General features: G+C 50.4%; 3 protein-coding genes across 4 annotated transcripts; 1 reads left to right on the forward strand and 2 right to left on the reverse strand.

The window, feature by feature from the left end:
- On the reverse strand, positions 1-6144 carry LOC122497041 (retinol dehydrogenase 12-like). Its single transcript, XM_043603759.1, has 6 exons — positions 5403-6144; positions 5024-5263; positions 4671-4760; positions 1324-1512; positions 749-855; positions 1-629 (listed from the first exon to the last, which is right to left on the reverse strand). The coding sequence occupies exons 1-6, from the start codon at positions 5578-5580 to the stop codon at positions 441-443; spliced, it is 993 nt and encodes a 330-aa protein (XP_043459694.1). The 5' UTR covers positions 5581-6144; the 3' UTR covers positions 1-440.
- An 87-nt stretch (positions 6145-6231) lies between these two features.
- Positions 6232-11140, reverse strand: CA3H2orf81 (chromosome A3 C2orf81 homolog). Its single transcript, XM_043603745.1, has 4 exons — positions 11028-11140; positions 8100-8321; positions 7797-8018; positions 6232-7619 (listed from the first exon to the last, which is right to left on the reverse strand). Exons 1-4 carry the CDS (start codon positions 11043-11045, stop codon positions 6291-6293), a joined length of 1791 nt encoding a protein of 596 aa, XP_043459680.1. The 5' UTR covers positions 11046-11140; the 3' UTR covers positions 6232-6290.
- A 1-nt stretch (position 11141) lies between these two features.
- Positions 11142-14923, forward strand: WDR54 (WD repeat domain 54). Of its 2 annotated transcripts, none has more exons than XM_043603758.1 (10): positions 11142-11360; positions 11690-11912; positions 12065-12127; positions 12521-12587; positions 12678-12731; positions 13058-13185; positions 14064-14164; positions 14239-14401; positions 14585-14659; positions 14737-14923. In XM_043603758.1, exons 2-10 carry the CDS (start codon positions 11691-11693, stop codon positions 14866-14868), a joined length of 1005 nt encoding a protein of 334 aa, XP_043459693.1. In that variant the 5' UTR covers positions 11142-11360; position 11690; the 3' UTR covers positions 14869-14923. The 2 variants fall into 2 exon arrangements, with proteins under 2 accessions (XP_043459693.1, XP_043459692.1); XM_043603757.1 differs by having other exon boundaries at positions 11142-11311.
- Positions 14924-14987: the final 64 nt, after the last annotated feature.

Consider the following 14987-nt stretch of genomic DNA (forward strand, 5'->3'; position numbering starts at 1 on the left):
TGCTATCCTACAGGATGTGGTATATGCTTTAATCAAGATGGCATTGTGTGGTGCTGTCTCCCCCAGAGTCAGCAAGTACATGGGTAGAAACTAAGAGATACAGGTGGAAGTTTCCCTTCTTCCAGCACCCCTAATCCCCACTGGAAGGAGTTTTACCCACCCCTCCCCACCCCCAGTCACCACAACGTGGGACTCTGTAGATTTGGAGATCCCAGTATCCAAGAAATGAACACTTCCATTAGAGAACTGGCAATAAAGTAGAAGCTAAAACTGTCCCCTGGCTAATCTGAGCTCTCATGCCACTGAGGCAACAGGAAAAGGACGTGATTGCTATACTAGACAAGGTGATTGATGCTTGGAGCCAACAAACAAAACGCATGGTCAGAGTAGGGGCTGGGAATCAGGGAGGATGGCAAAGTTAGGGCTGGGGGCACGGGGGATCAGTCCATCTTGTCCAGGTTTGTTAGCTGGACCGTGGCATTCCAGAGCCTTTGGGCCACTTGAGGATCCTGAGCAGCTTTCGCGGGAAGAATTATCCTACAGGAACTGCTAAAATATTTTCCAGAAATGCCATCCAGCTCCTTTGCCAAGCTCAGGTAGAGGACTGGGACTGCACCTTGTCTGACATCCTGTAGAGACATGGGGGAAGAGAAGGAGTCATGCCAAGCTGACTTTAGCCTACTGGGGACACACAGAAGCAGAGCCCTGCCCCACCCTCTTCAGGCTAGCCATCTCCTCCCCTACGCACCTTACAGAAGAAGCTGAAGAGCCAAAAGAGGAAGCGGTATGACCAAGAAAAATGCTTCATGATACTTGTGTACACTATACCCGGTTCCACAGAGTTCACAGTCACACCTGAAAGGATGAGACACAAGTAGAGCATGGGAAGAAAGAGTTAAGTGCGGTTCTCCAGTATGCAATAATGCAAAGATCCTACCAGGTCTGTGGGCAGACGTAACCAGAGGCTTGGGGTGGTGTCCAGGAAGTCAGTCCTCCGGAACTTACACAAATGGTAGTGTTCAAGCCAGTAAGGAGACATAAGTATTTGAAAGCATTGGGTGAACTTTAGGAGGAACATAATGGATGGTGTTGATATTGGAAAATACTGAGAGGAAAGGGATGTTAGGAGTGATAAGAGAGTTGGAAAGATTGAAAGGGAGATGTGAAGACAGGCTTGAGTGAAATACAGGCTGCATAGATGAAAAATGGCAGAGATTAACAGCTGGGTTGGGGGACACTAGCCAGAACATATTGGGATGAGATGTGGACTGTTGGGAGGTGGTGTTGGGAATGGAGGAATAAGGGGGTTTCACAGGCAATTACCTGTCCCTTGAAGTCTCCGGGCAAGCTCCCCAGTGAAGGAGGTCAAGAGCAGTTTGCTGCAGTCATAATTCTGGTTAAAGATCAAGGGTTTACCAGCCCCTGTCAGATGTTCCTCATCAACATACCCATGTGCATGCCGAAAGGAAGACACATTCACCACCCGGGCTGACCCTGCCCGCTGTAGGGCCCCTGGGTAGAAAGAGAACCACACTCATTAGATCCATGTTCTGGAGTGAACTCCCATGCCCACTCCCCATCCTACCTCTCCAGGTGACTCCAAGAGAGCAGGGACCATCCAGGATTTTCAGGATAGGGTCACTGCCCACCCCCCACATTCCCCAGGCTAGGCACAGGACAGCTTAATGTGAACTGAGACTCATTTTCATTAGCTACTTTCCTAATGTTTTTCCTCCTCTTTCATTGTAGAGTTTGGACTTTTGCCTTGTTTTTCTTCCACTTGCCAGCTGGAGCTAATTTAATGGATCCTTATTTATGTTTTACCTCATTGGTGGCCAAGAGGGAAAAGGAGAGACTGGAGACATCATGTAACCTGTCTTTCACATATTTGTCACCCAAATGTTCGTTAGGTCTCTGGATCGTGGCAGACACCAAGATAGGTGCTAAGGACATAAGGGTGCTAGGTTGAGTGGGGAAAGAAATGTGTATAGAGACACTTGGGAAAGTGTTAAAAAAACAAACAAACCACTATCTTCCAAAGTAAAAAAATAAATAAATAAATACAATAAATAGTACAAATTAAATCTTAAAAAAAAAAGTGGGTGGGGGGCACCTGAGTGGCTCAGTCAGTTGAGTGTCCCACTCTTGATTTCAGCTCAGGTCATGATCTCATGGTTCATGAGATCGAGCCCCACATCAGGCTCTGCACTGACAGAACGGAGTCTGCTTGGGATTGTCTCTCTCCCTCTCTCTCTGCCTCTCCCCCTTTCAAAATAAATACATAAACATTAAAAAAATGTTAAGTGCCTTACTATATATATATATACATATATATACATATATGTATATATATATATATATATATATATAGTCTGGATTCTATAAAATACTAAAAATAGTAGTTGTCACATATGAGTTTACAGTGTTCAAAATGCTAAAACTATTTTGAGCCCTACATTTAAATTAAGAATCACAAATGAAAAATTGAGCAGGTGGTATTTAGCCAAAATTTTGCTGGAAAAAGAATTATTCTTAAAGAGAACAGACCCCAAACTTTTAGGCATAGTGACATAAAGACTAAAGGGGCTCACAGCCTAACTGGAGACCGATCATCCTGGAACAATGTCAATGCAGGAACAGAGATGTGTACAAGGGCTAAGGGAGCCCCATAAATGGGAGGCTGCTGGGGGAGGTGAAGGACAAGATTCACAGCACAGGCAGTATCTGTGCTCAGTCTTGGTGGATGAACTAAATAAAGTTAGGGTAAAAGAGTGGGAGAGGACAGTGCAGATAGAGGCAACTACATGTGCAAAAAGCACAGCTGGAGGGGGGAAAAAAGTGCGGACCAAGAGCTACAGATTGTCTGCTAGAGAGAAAAGTGTGGATTAAGGAAGGGCAAAAGGCGAGGCTCTCAGTCTGCAGGGGGTCTGTAAGTGGAGATAAGGGGTTTAGAGTCTCTCCTGTAAAGGATAGAGCTGGGGCGCCTGGGTGGCTCGGTCGGTCAAGCGGCCGACTTCGGCTTAGGTCATGACCTCGCGGTCTGTGAGTTCGAGCCCTGCGTCGGGCTCTGTGGTGACAGCTCAGAGCCTGGAGCCTATTTCAGATTCTGTGTCTCCCTCTCTCTCTGATCCTCCCCCGTTCATCCTCTGTCTTTCTCTGTCTCAAAAATAAATAAACGTTAAAAAAATTAAAAAAAAAAAAAAGGATAGAGCACCTTCCTTCCAAGGATTTTAAGCAAGTAATATGGTGAAAAGTGATTTCTAGACGTGGCAAGAAGAAGAATAGATAAGAGAAGAAGAAGAGAAAAGACAGTTTAAGAACCTACTACTAAGCAAGGTGCAGCCAGGGTGTTAGAATTTTTGCAAAGGAGACAAAACATTCCTACTTGCAAACCCATGCAGTTTTGCCTTGTGCTTGTTTTGCCTTGCGCTTTCCATTTGTGGCTAATTTAATCAGCCACTAAAGAGCCCATGAGATCCTGGCAACACAGATTGCCTCCCAAGAGGCAAACGGGTAGCTGATTTTCAAGGAGAAGAGGAGAGGGTTTTTTGTTTTTTGGTTTTTTTTTAATTTTTTTTAATGTTTATTCAGTTTTTGAGAGAGAGACAGAGAGACAGAGAGTGAGTGGGGGAGGGCAGAGAGAGAGGGAGACACAGAATCCAAAGCAGGGTCCAGGCTCTGAACTCCCAGCTGCCAGCACAGAGCCCAAAGCAAGTCTTGAACTCACAAACAGAGTGATCAAGACCTGAGCCAAAGTTGGCTGCTTAACCGACTGAGCCACCCAGGCGCCCCTGAGAGGAGAGTTTTTTTTTTTTTTTTTAACGTTTATTTATTTTTGAGACAGAGAGAGACAGAGCATGAACGGGGGAGGGGCAGAGAGAGAGGGAGACACAGAATCGGAAACAGGCTCCAGGCTCTGAGCAGTCAGCACAGAGCCTGACGCGGGGCTCGAACTCACGGTCGGCGAGATCGTGACCCGGGCCGAAGTCGGACACTTAACCGACTGAGCCACCCAGGCGCCCCGAGAGGAGAGTTTTTGAAATGTCATCCCTTTTGTACGCTTTCAGTTTTATGTTTTGGACACATATTACCTAACCCCCAAAATTGATTTTATTTTAAAGAGGGTGCAGTCCAGGAGAAAATGTTAGGAAGAAAGTGCCCACCACTCACTCTGCCCCAGCTTCCCCAGCAAGAACCCAAACCTCCTTAATTAGAAAAGATTAAAAAATCAGAAAGTCAAAGGACTTGGGTCCAAGACAGTGATGTGTTCTGTCTAGATTCCTGGGGGATATTGAGCTATTTGAGAGCAGGAAGTAGGCATTCTTGGTGTCTATATTCCTAGTGGTCTAGTGCCACCCTTAAGAAGCTTTGTCGAGATGACTGACTCTACTGGTTTACCTAGAACTCAGAGCTGGGGGAAAGAGAGGTGGATCTTATATCTCCTTGCTGGTTATGTTTTGGCCTGACCGATTTTAGTACCAGCCTCCCAGTCCTGACTTAGGTCAGGCGGGTTGCCCTGCTGTGTGCATCAAAAAGCTTACTGTGTCATCACTCAGTGAGCAGCTGAGGCCAAGGGAAAGGAAGTAGCCATTGGAAACAGTAAGCTACGAAAATGCCAGGGGAATGAGAAGTGAGGGCAGCACAGAAGGTAGGCAGCCATCCTTCCTTACCTCGGAGTAGATTTGTAAGCAGAAAGGGCCCAACATAGTTGGTGGCAAAGGTGAGATCAAGGCCCTCTTGGGTAAGTGTCTTGGGAAGTCCTGGGAGGAAATGAGAACATAGGTAGTGGGTGATGGAGGGATACAGACCTAGGGCATATATTGGCATTCAGTAGAAACTCCACAGGAACATGTACGTGCAAGGATGGGGGCTATTACTCAAGGTAGGCTTTTTAGGATCACGTACAAATTAAAGTTATTCAGCAGGGTGCACCAGTTAGGTTTGGGGGTGCCTGTTTTAGGGTCCCTGAACTGGAAAGGAGGCTCCTGCAATGTGTCTGGGGGCAGCAGTTCAAGGCATGTACCGCAGGTTCCAGCATTGTTAACCAGCAGATGTATCTCAGGACACTCCTGCAGAAGCCACCAGGAAAAGCTACGGATGGAGGCCATAGAGCTCAAGTCCACCTGGCCAAGCAGGAGGCAGTTGTTCTTCGAGGCTACTTGGATCTCAGCCAGGGCTTGCTGCCCACACTCCCAGTTACGGCAGGCAAGGATCACCCGGGCCCCACGGCGGGCCAGCTCCTGGGACACGGCCTTCCCAATACCTGTAGAATGGCAGTTTCAGAATAGGCTAGTCTGGGGTGTGACTAAAGTGCGTGCTGGCCCTCTGTCCAGCCTCACTGGGGCTACTGGGGGACTGGACTGAGATGCCAAATGAGGTGGCAGGATGAGAAGGGCACTCACCACTGTTGGCTCCAGTCACCACCGCTGTCTTCCCAGTCAAGTCTGTGGAGCAGTGCTGGAGGTCCCAAAGATGAGACTTATGCCAAGGCCACATACATAGTCTATGCAGGAGGACCAGAATGAGCAGGACAGAGCCAGGGCTCCAGACAAGGGTGCTGAGTAGAGACCACTGCAACATTGCAAAAACTTGCTGACCTGCTACCAGAAGTGTTGTGCCGAAGTGAAGGTAAGTTGGGGAGGAGCTAGTCAAAGCTGAGTGGGGTTGAGCAGTCAGGCTGGTGTGCTGTCCAGGACAAAAATTTAAAGGGGCAGTTACTCTCTGATTTGTTCAAGCAACCTGTTTGAAACTGAGAGTGAACTCCACCTTCAACTGAGTGCCTTAGTCACTTGATTGCCTCGCTGCTATCCTTGGCCTAGAGTCAGTGTTCTGTGTAGGCTCATAGTTGTCTACAAGTGAAACTTGGACTTCCACCCTAAGGTGAATTTATGAGCTCCAGAACTGGAGAAGCAAAATATCAAATTTCTCCCGTCTTTAATCACGGTGTGCTTAAGCAGGGCTGTCCCCTCAGTCCCCTACTGCAAAGAGACTCTAAGTTCGTCCAGTTGAAGCAGACCCCACCTGTAGCCCTTATGTCTATTCCTTTGTAGAGAGGGAGATGGTTCTCCAGAATGCCTCTGCCGGGGAGCAACTTGGCCCTAATGCAGGGTCTCCTAAGGGTGGAAATGGGGTTATTCCCTGGACCCAGTGTTCCATATCCTTCCAGGCCGTCAGGACAACTGCTCCTGAGTAAGCACCCTTGGAAGAAACTGACAGACATCAGGCCAACTCTTAAAGCAACTGAGGTGTTTATTCTGGCAAGTAGAAAGAAGGAAAGTATTGGCTGAGCTTCAGGACCCAGAATGGGTCAGGTCCTTGGAGAGGAGTGGCCACACTTTGGGTGTTGAGTTCTTCGTTAGCTGTCTCATGGTCACCTGAGGCTTTGGGGCACCAGTCTGGATGGGGTGCTGCTGGATGGGAAGAGAGATGCTGCCTTCTGTGTCTGCCTGCTGGGGTACTGCAGATCTGAGCAGCACCTGGGTGGTTGGGTTCCACAAGCTCACACCAGGAGCCAGCTTCACTGCCTCAGGCAGCAACATGGGCTTCCACATCACCTGGGACGTGGCCTCAAGGACTCGGGATGCTGTCTGAGACCACCTGTGTGGATCCTGACCCTCCAGGTCCCTGGGATGAAGGCCATGCAGAGGTACATGGCAGCGGCCTACCCACATCTCGCCCAGCAACTCAGCCGCCCCCTCCCAGCCACTGGGCCACTTGGCACCTGGCCACTGTTTAGGGCTGGGGCTCCGGGCCAGATCCTGGAGGGTTGGGTGGGTGGCAAGAAAGCGAAGCCCAGGGCTGGGAAAGGCCAACTTTGACCCAAAGCCTGGCGGCGGTGGGCCTAAGCTCAAAGAGGGGGATTGGAGAGCAGGGCCCGGGCCCAAGACACGGAAAGGAGCACTAGGCGAGAGAGAAAAGAAAACTGTCGGGGAGACGCGGACACCGGGGCCCGGTGCTAGGGGTCTGGCCCGAGCCTCGGTCTTCCCGCCCCTCTTGCTCCCGCGGTAGGCTTCCAGCGGGCGCGCCTCGAAGTCTGGAACCAGAACCTCAGCCAGCGGGCGCACCCAGTGGCGCGGCAGCCGCGCCGGGTCCAGGCGCGCCCGGGCCATGCGTCCCACCCTGTAGTGACGCGCGCCCCGCAGCGCGTCCGAGCACCTCGGCTCCTGTGGCTCGAATGAGGAGGAGGGGCCGTCCATGCGGGGCACTTTCTCCTTCTTGAGCTTCAGCCAGTCCCCAGCCGCGTGCGGCTGGGCGGTGCAATGATAGAGGTCCTCCAGCGAGAACTGGGAGCTGCGGGGCGGTACCCTCTGGGCTGATGCCTGGGTGCTGGCTACCTGGGACAGATCCGGAAAAGGTGGGGGACTGCCGTCGAGAGCCATCTCCACCGACAGCTGGCTGCTCGAGTTCAAGGATCCAGCCGAAGACTGATGGTCTCCAGCCTGGACGTCCAGTTCCTCTAAAAGGCCCTCGGTCCCTGTCTCCTGAAACAGTTCTGGGGTAGGTGGGGGGCCCGGAGTGACTCGCAGCTCTGGAGAAGGCTCCCAAGATTCCATCTGCTCCTGAGAGCCTCTCGCCGTCCACGATCTTCCTAAAGAGATCTGGTCCACGCTCCCTCGGTCCTAGGGATATACACCGAGGTTAGGGGTGGAGGGTGGATAGTGACACATTGGAAAGGGGAGAGAGGAACTAAGGGTGGAGGAGTCCAGAGAGGCCGTGAGGAGAAGGAAGACGCAGCAGCGGCGGCGAGGCGCAGAGTAGGGGGATGAGGGGCGGAGGGAGCTGGGGGCTGTGCTTACTTCGCCTTGGAAGATCTCCTCCAGCCCCACAGAGGCGGGCGCTTGCAGCACGGGCACTGATCCCTGAGCCCAGGCATCCGTCGTGCATGCCAAAGGTTCCTCGTCCTCGCCCCACGTGGGGTCCTCGGCCACTGCAGATTCTCCCTCGTCCCTGGCCAGGAAGCGCCACTCGGTTATCTGCAACATCGCCTCCCGGGCCTGACTGATGGTGAATGGAATGCACTACGGAGGCGAGAGAGGGTCTTAGCCCAGTTTGGGGGGGGCGGGGTGGAGATGGTCTGGAGAACCCCCATCCAGACCCACCTGCTGGGTCAGGTAGACTTTGAAGGCAGAGTCCATTACTCGCGTCATCAGATCAGCCAAGATGTCCCCCACAACATCCTCTCCCTCCTCGAGGGCCGTGAACGCCATCCATTCCGCTTCCGTGAGCCGCCCAGGCACGATGTCCACCTGTGGTACCTGAACCGTAGGCGGTCGCGCCTTTTCGGCCTTGGATCGGGTCACCCCGCGGTCCCGGATCTGCCTCTGTGAGGAAAGAACGGGGCAATCAGGGCAGGAAACCTGGAAAAGTGGAATGGGGACGCAGCTATAGGCTAGGAAGAAGCTTTCTCAAGTTGTCCAGTAGGAAGGAAAAGCCTTTTGAAAGGAACAGGCAGTCCACTAAGAGCCTACGATGTGTCAGATGCATTTTTAGATGTTTGACTTAGCTAATTTAATTTTCTTAACAGCTCACTAAATCCATTTTACAAAGAAACTGAAACCACACAAATTAACCATCACTTGCTTGACATTACAGAGTATACCCAAACTATGTAGAGCTCTAAGGCCACAGTCCCTGCTATTGGCACTAGTTCAAAAGGTTCAAAGTTCTTGAGAGTTCAAAGAACTTAACGAGTCAATAAATGGTTAGTGCTCTTTAGAGCCTCCTCCCTCCCCTAAATCAACTTAGATCCTCATTTCACAATATACATCTAAATAAACTCCAGATGAATTAAAGGATACACACACGCAAATGAAATACAAATATAAGCAAAAAATTAAATGTAGGAAAAAATAGGTTAAATTGTCATACAATTTCCGGGCGAGAAAGACCTACCGAAGCATAAAAGCTATGTAAGAAATAATAAAGAAATAGCTATATATATATACTTGTACTTAGGAGTGTTTTTAAAATATGTACAGGAAAAAATTTGCATATATGTATATATATATATGCAATTTTTTTCCTGTACATATTTTAAAAACACTCCTAAGTACAAGCTGACAGTAGTTACCATTTACTGGCACTTAAATGTTTCATTTACATACAATCGACTCAAGTCTTACATTTTTAGACTACATGCTATTTTTATCCTCATTTTGCAGAATTTGCCCAGATTACACAGCAAGAAAGTAGTGGAGTCATAATTCATATGCAGGTCTGTCTGCCCCTAGAACCTGACTTTATCCTGCTTTCAAAAAATTGCAATAAATATAAGAAAGGATAAATATTCCCAAGGATACTAAAAACTCATATAAAAATAATAAAAAGCCTAAGACCCCAAGGATAAGCAAAGGACATAACATTTCACAAAAGTGGAACTGCAAATGACTAACAAACATTTGAAAAGGTGTCCAACCTTCCTTCCTTTAAGGCATATTCTGAAGTGAAAATCACAATATATCCTTCAATACTCTCTGAGCTGTCATTGACAATAGCATAATATTTAAAACATTTAAACATATTTAAAACATATGTGTAACAAAAAGAATATATGGTTAATTGTGTGCCCTCTATATTATGGAATATTATGCAATGATTAAAGATAATCTTTAGGAAGAACTTACAATGGCACATGAAAATACTTATGATGTAATGATACATGATAGAAACAGGGTATAAAAGGACATATCAATATCATCTCAGTTGTATAAACCATTATATGTGAAAGAAAAGGAAAACACCAAAACTGTAACAGTGGATATGTTTATTTCTTGTGCTCTTCTCTATTTTATAAGTTCTCTGTACTATAATGAGGCTTTATCCTTTTATAATCAAGAAAATGCCATGTAAAAAGAAAAAGATTGGTTCCATAAATTCATTTTAGGGACATAAGAAATTTATGAGCAGATTCTTGGGAACCTCCTCACTTTCCTTCAAGTCTCTCCGAACCTGGTTCTCTCCAAAATGTACCTCTAAATGTAATCTTCCCAAATCTTTGCCTCCTCACCCCAACCTTATTGCTTCATACCAGATGTCCTCCCAAATTCATTCTCCCCCAAATCTGGTGTTTCCTAAACCTTACACTGAACCTCAAAATCCCTTAAGTGTCATTTCCCTTTTCTGCTGGTGAAAACAGCCCTGGTGGCAAATCCAGGGAATAACCCACAGCCTAGACCAGGCTTGGCCAGAGCAGGGCACGTAGGGTCCGGAGAGTCTGTTTCTTGTATTTACCCTCCCAGTGTTTCATGGGTGGCACCGGTGATAGCGACCGTGCCTAGACATGGCCTGACCAGAGGGGCTAGAAATATTATAGCACAAAACCTCCTCAAAACTGTTTTATTTAAAGTTTCCTTGGCTTTTAAACAATTTGACTTTAAAACAATTTTTTTTAATGTTTTGTTTATTTTTGAGAGAGAGAGAGACAGAGCACGAGCGGGGGAGGAGCAGAGAGAGGGAGACACGATCTGAAACAGGCTCCAGGCTCTGAGCTGTCAACACAGAGCCCGACGCGGGGCTCAAACTCACAAACCCTGAGATCATGACCTGAGCCAAAGCCGGAGGCTCAACTGACTGAGCCACCCAGGCGCCCCATAAACAATTTGACTTTTAAGTGCAGCCTCAGAGTTGTTTAATCCATTTCTTTCTCTTAAAAATCCTTGAAAGGGAGTTTATTTAGCAACACCTCTCCCCAATGCCTGACCAATTCTGGTTTATCCATTTGAATGGGTACCTCAGTATAAGAGACTTATTACATGCATTAGCTGCTTCCAAAAAGCCCTGTTCTTGGGCTCTGCACCACCCATTTGACTTTTTCCTTCAGGTTCCGACTGTGGCAGAGCGTGTTAGCGTGCGTGGTGGAGATGTAGATTTTCTGCCCGAGACCGACGTGGCTTCCTTGGTCACCACCAACGCTCCCATGGTGGGCCGGCGCCGACTAGCGCGGAGCCTACCCGATGCATGGTTCCCGCCACCGACCTTAAAGGCCGATTCCGGTGCTCCAGTGCACCCCCAGCCGAGCTGAAGCTCACCGAGCCTTCGTGAGCCATCGCCGCAGCGGTCGCTCCAACCCCGGGGTTTCAAGCAGCTTCCCAGACTTGCTGCCGCCGCTCCTGCCTAACCGTCGCCCTAGCAACGGCGCCTAGCACCGAGAGGCTCACCCCTCGCAGGCCGACTCGCCCCGCCCACAGTTGCCCTGGCAACCGCGCCGCGCTCTGTGCGTTTGGGTTGCTCGGCCCCGCCTATTGGCCGTGCGTACGTGCGTCGTCTCTATGGTGGCGGTGGATTCGCAGGGACCTCAAGATTCCGCAGTCAGGCAAGCAGACCTGCGGGTGTGAATTCTGACCCTCGCCGGGAGCTTCAGGGTGCCAGCTGAGGGAAGAGGGGTGCGGTGGCTACCCTGCCTCACCCCGCCTTCGCTCGGGCGCTTGGGGCCATCGGGTCCTGTGCCATCACCATTCTTCCTCTGGGATTTCCCCATCGCCCCATGACTCAGCCCTAGGGTTCCCTTTTCCCGCTCCCCAAGACCTCCCCGCTCCGGACTCTCCTATCGCCATCCTCGGGTTCCCCATCACATCCTTACCCACTCCCAGTGGTCTTTAGTGCCTCATGACAGCACCCCCCATTCCTCCCGCTGTAATCACCGCCGTCTACTGTTCGCAGCGCGCCTGTGATTCGAGCCTCTCTTCACTAGGATGTTCCGCCGGGAGCGCTCCATTCCCCTTAGAGGTTCGGCCGCTGCACTGTGCAACAACCTCAGTGTGCTGCAGTTGCCCTCCCGCAACCTCACACATTTTGGGGTAGTCCATGGACCCAGCGCCCAGCTTGTCAGCGCTGCCCCTGAAGGTGTGCCCTTGGCCCAGCGCCAGCTCCACGCTAAGGAGGGAGCCGGAGTGAGCCCTCCGCTTATCACCCAGGTGAGTGGTGTTGCTGAACCCGGTCCTAAGCTCTGTCCTTCCTCTCCAAACCTCAAGGAATAGGCCTTCCCTAACCCTCTGATTTAACGCTCTTCTGAGTCCTCCTGTCCTCTGCTCTGACCACTTCTTCCGACTGGGCCACTTCCCTCTAGGTCCATTGGTGTGTCCTCCCCTTCCGAGTGTTGCTGGTACTCACCTCACATCGAGGAATACAGGTAAGAAGAGGCGCTTCCTACCCTCCCCCAGTAGAGTTTTCTCAACTCCTCCCCAAAGCCCCTAGACCCTTCCCTACTTGTCTCTAAATGCTTACAAACGTTTCACATGTTTAGCTCATTCTTCCTCGGTTCTCATCTTCCTTTCTCCCATCTTTTCCAGTTCCCAAGTGCCATCTCCAATACCTGCCCCTTTACTAGCTGTATGACCTCCGACAATTTAGTTAACTTATCAGAGCCTCAGTGTCCTCCTCTGTAAAATGGGAATAAAAACTGCCTGCCTTCCAGAGTTGTTTTGAGGATTAAATGGGCTAAGGCCTGACATGAATATGTGAAGTACACAGCTCAGCAAAGGTCAGCTGGATTGTGCCCCCATCCTTGCTTCTTGTCTTGCAGATGTACGAGTCAGATGGCTCTGTCATGGTCTATTGGCACGCACTGGACTCTGGAGATGCATCTCCAGGTACCTGCAGGACTTGAGTGCCATCAGGGTAGGGAGTGTTGGGTGGGGCTGGAGGTGCTATTTCTAATTGTTTTCCCCTTTCATACTCAGTACAGGCTGTGTTTGCCCGAGGGATTGCTGCCAGTGGCCACTTCATCTGTGTGGGTGAGGGGCCCAAAGGCAGGGAATTGGGGGGTGCTGGAGTATAGGGGTGTGGGCTTTGGCCAGGAAGATGCTGAAGGTTTGAGGGAATTGTTGAGGGTTAGAGGGAAGGATGGGATCGAAGGAAGCCCTTAGAGACTCCAGAAAAGCATGGAGGGCTTCAGAGGGGCAGGGTAGGATAGAATAATGGTGGTCACTGGAGGAGCAGAGTTGTTGGAGCCCCGTGTCGGGGGTTGTTATGAAGGTTTATGGGATGGCAGGAGTGCTATGTGTGGTGGTTGGACACTGGGGAGGATCAGGAAGCCATCAGTGGGGCACTGGTTCCACAGGAACATGGTCGGGCCGGATACTGGTGTTTGACATCCCAGCCAAGGGTCCCAACATTGTACTGAGTGAAGAGCTGGCTGGGCACCAGACACCAGTCACAGACATTGCCACCGAACCTGCCCAGGGACAGGTGAGTGGAGTCCCCCTACCAATTCCAGGGAGCCTGGGAGCCTTCCCACTTTGGGAGGCAGGACACCCGGGTTTAAGTCTTGACTCTGTTACTAAGCAGCTGGATGGCTTTGGGCAAATTGCTGCACTTTCCTAGGCTTCAGCAACCTTAAGTCCATTGATGAAGCCCGACTTTCCATTTACGTGGCACGAACACTTTTCAAGGCTAGTGTGGATTGAGGAGTTGGGACAGATATTTTCTAAGATGCTTTCCAAGTCTGACACGTGCAGCTTCCTTTTCTGGACTTGGGCAAGTCCTACCTATTCAGACCCACCCCCAGTGCCATTCTCTCTGGGAAGCCATCCCCCTATTTCCGCTCCCACTGATCTCCCTTGGCAGAACCCTGAATCGGTACTACTCTCAAAGACAACTCTTGTCTCCCTAATTAGATTGCAAACCTCTTGAGAGCAGGGGATGTATCTTCTAATTCATATGCCCCACCGCACCTGACCCACAGCTGGGCCCATAGGCTATGTTGGCTGCCTGGAGTTGGGGGTTCTCAAGGGGTTTGGACTCTAGTCATGACTGTGACTGGCTCCCTGCAGGACCTCCAGAAGGTTGTAACACTATGGGCTCAGTTTTACTATCCTTCCAGTGAAGACAGTTATATCCCTCTCCTAACACATGGTTTGTGGGGTCAGGGGGAGTGAGGCTCTAAGGAAAGCAAAGAAAGCTTTTTATGCATCCTGGGGGAACCCTCCATTCAGCCCAGGAGAGCTGCATGTCTTGCCCTTTCCCTAGAGAGACAAAGATGCAAATGCTGTGTCCCCTCCCCTCCTGCTCTGTATACAGGACCCAGCAGGGGGAAAGGGAAGGACTGATCCTGCTTTTCTCCTTAGGACTGTGTGGCTGACATGGTGACGGCAGATGACTCAGGCTTGCTGTGTGTCTGGCGGTCAGGGCCCGAATTCAAATTATTGACCCGAATTCCAGGATTTGGGTAGGTGAGGTGGAAGGAGACTGATGCCTTCCTGAGGGGTCCAAGGAAATTAAAGTGGGTTATCACCCTTGCAGGGTCCCATGCCCTTCCGTGCAGCTGTGGCATGGGACAGTAGCAGCAGGCTACGGGGATGGGCAGGTGCGTCTGTATGAGGCCGGCACAGGAACTCTGCATGTCCAGATCAGTGCCCATGCCCGGGCCATCTGCGCCCTGGACCTGGCTCCCGAGGTGGGCAAGGTCAGTCTCCTTCTTCATCCCTCCATACCCTGTTCCTGGTGCTGGGGATGTTGAGAAAGTCCACAGACTTGTCTGCTGCTCAGTGTAGCCCTCTCCCTGGGTATCTGGACCAGGCATCCCAGCCTATCCTGATCCCCTGTCGGCATGTGCCAATGCCCACTCAGCCCACCACCTTTTCTATAGCTTCTCTCTGCAGCCGAAGACACCTTTGTACACATCTGGAAACTGAGCAGGAGCCCAGAGAGTGGCTACACTGAGGTGTGTGTGGTGGCAGGAGTGGAGAGGGGGGCCCAAGCCTGAGGCAGCAGGCCCTGAGCAGCCCTCTTCTCCCCCAGGTGGAACACTGTCATGGTGAGTGTGTGCCTGACACCCAGGTGTGTGGTGCCCGATTCTGTGACCCCTCGGGGAGCTCCTTTGCTGTGACTGGCTATGACCTCGCTGAGATCCTGAGATTCAGCAGCGTGTGAGAGAAGAGCAGTCCTCCTTTCTCCCTGTGGTGTTTATAAAGTACCCCTCCTCCCAGCCCTTGTCTGATTACTCAGTATCACAGTTATACTTCACAACTCTTGGTCAACTAAGCTCCAGG

Source organism: Prionailurus bengalensis, chromosome A3 (genome assembly GCF_016509475.1).
Source record: "Prionailurus bengalensis isolate Pbe53 chromosome A3, Fcat_Pben_1.1_paternal_pri, whole genome shotgun sequence".
NCBI classification, from domain to species: domain Eukaryota; kingdom Metazoa; phylum Chordata; class Mammalia; order Carnivora; family Felidae; genus Prionailurus; species Prionailurus bengalensis.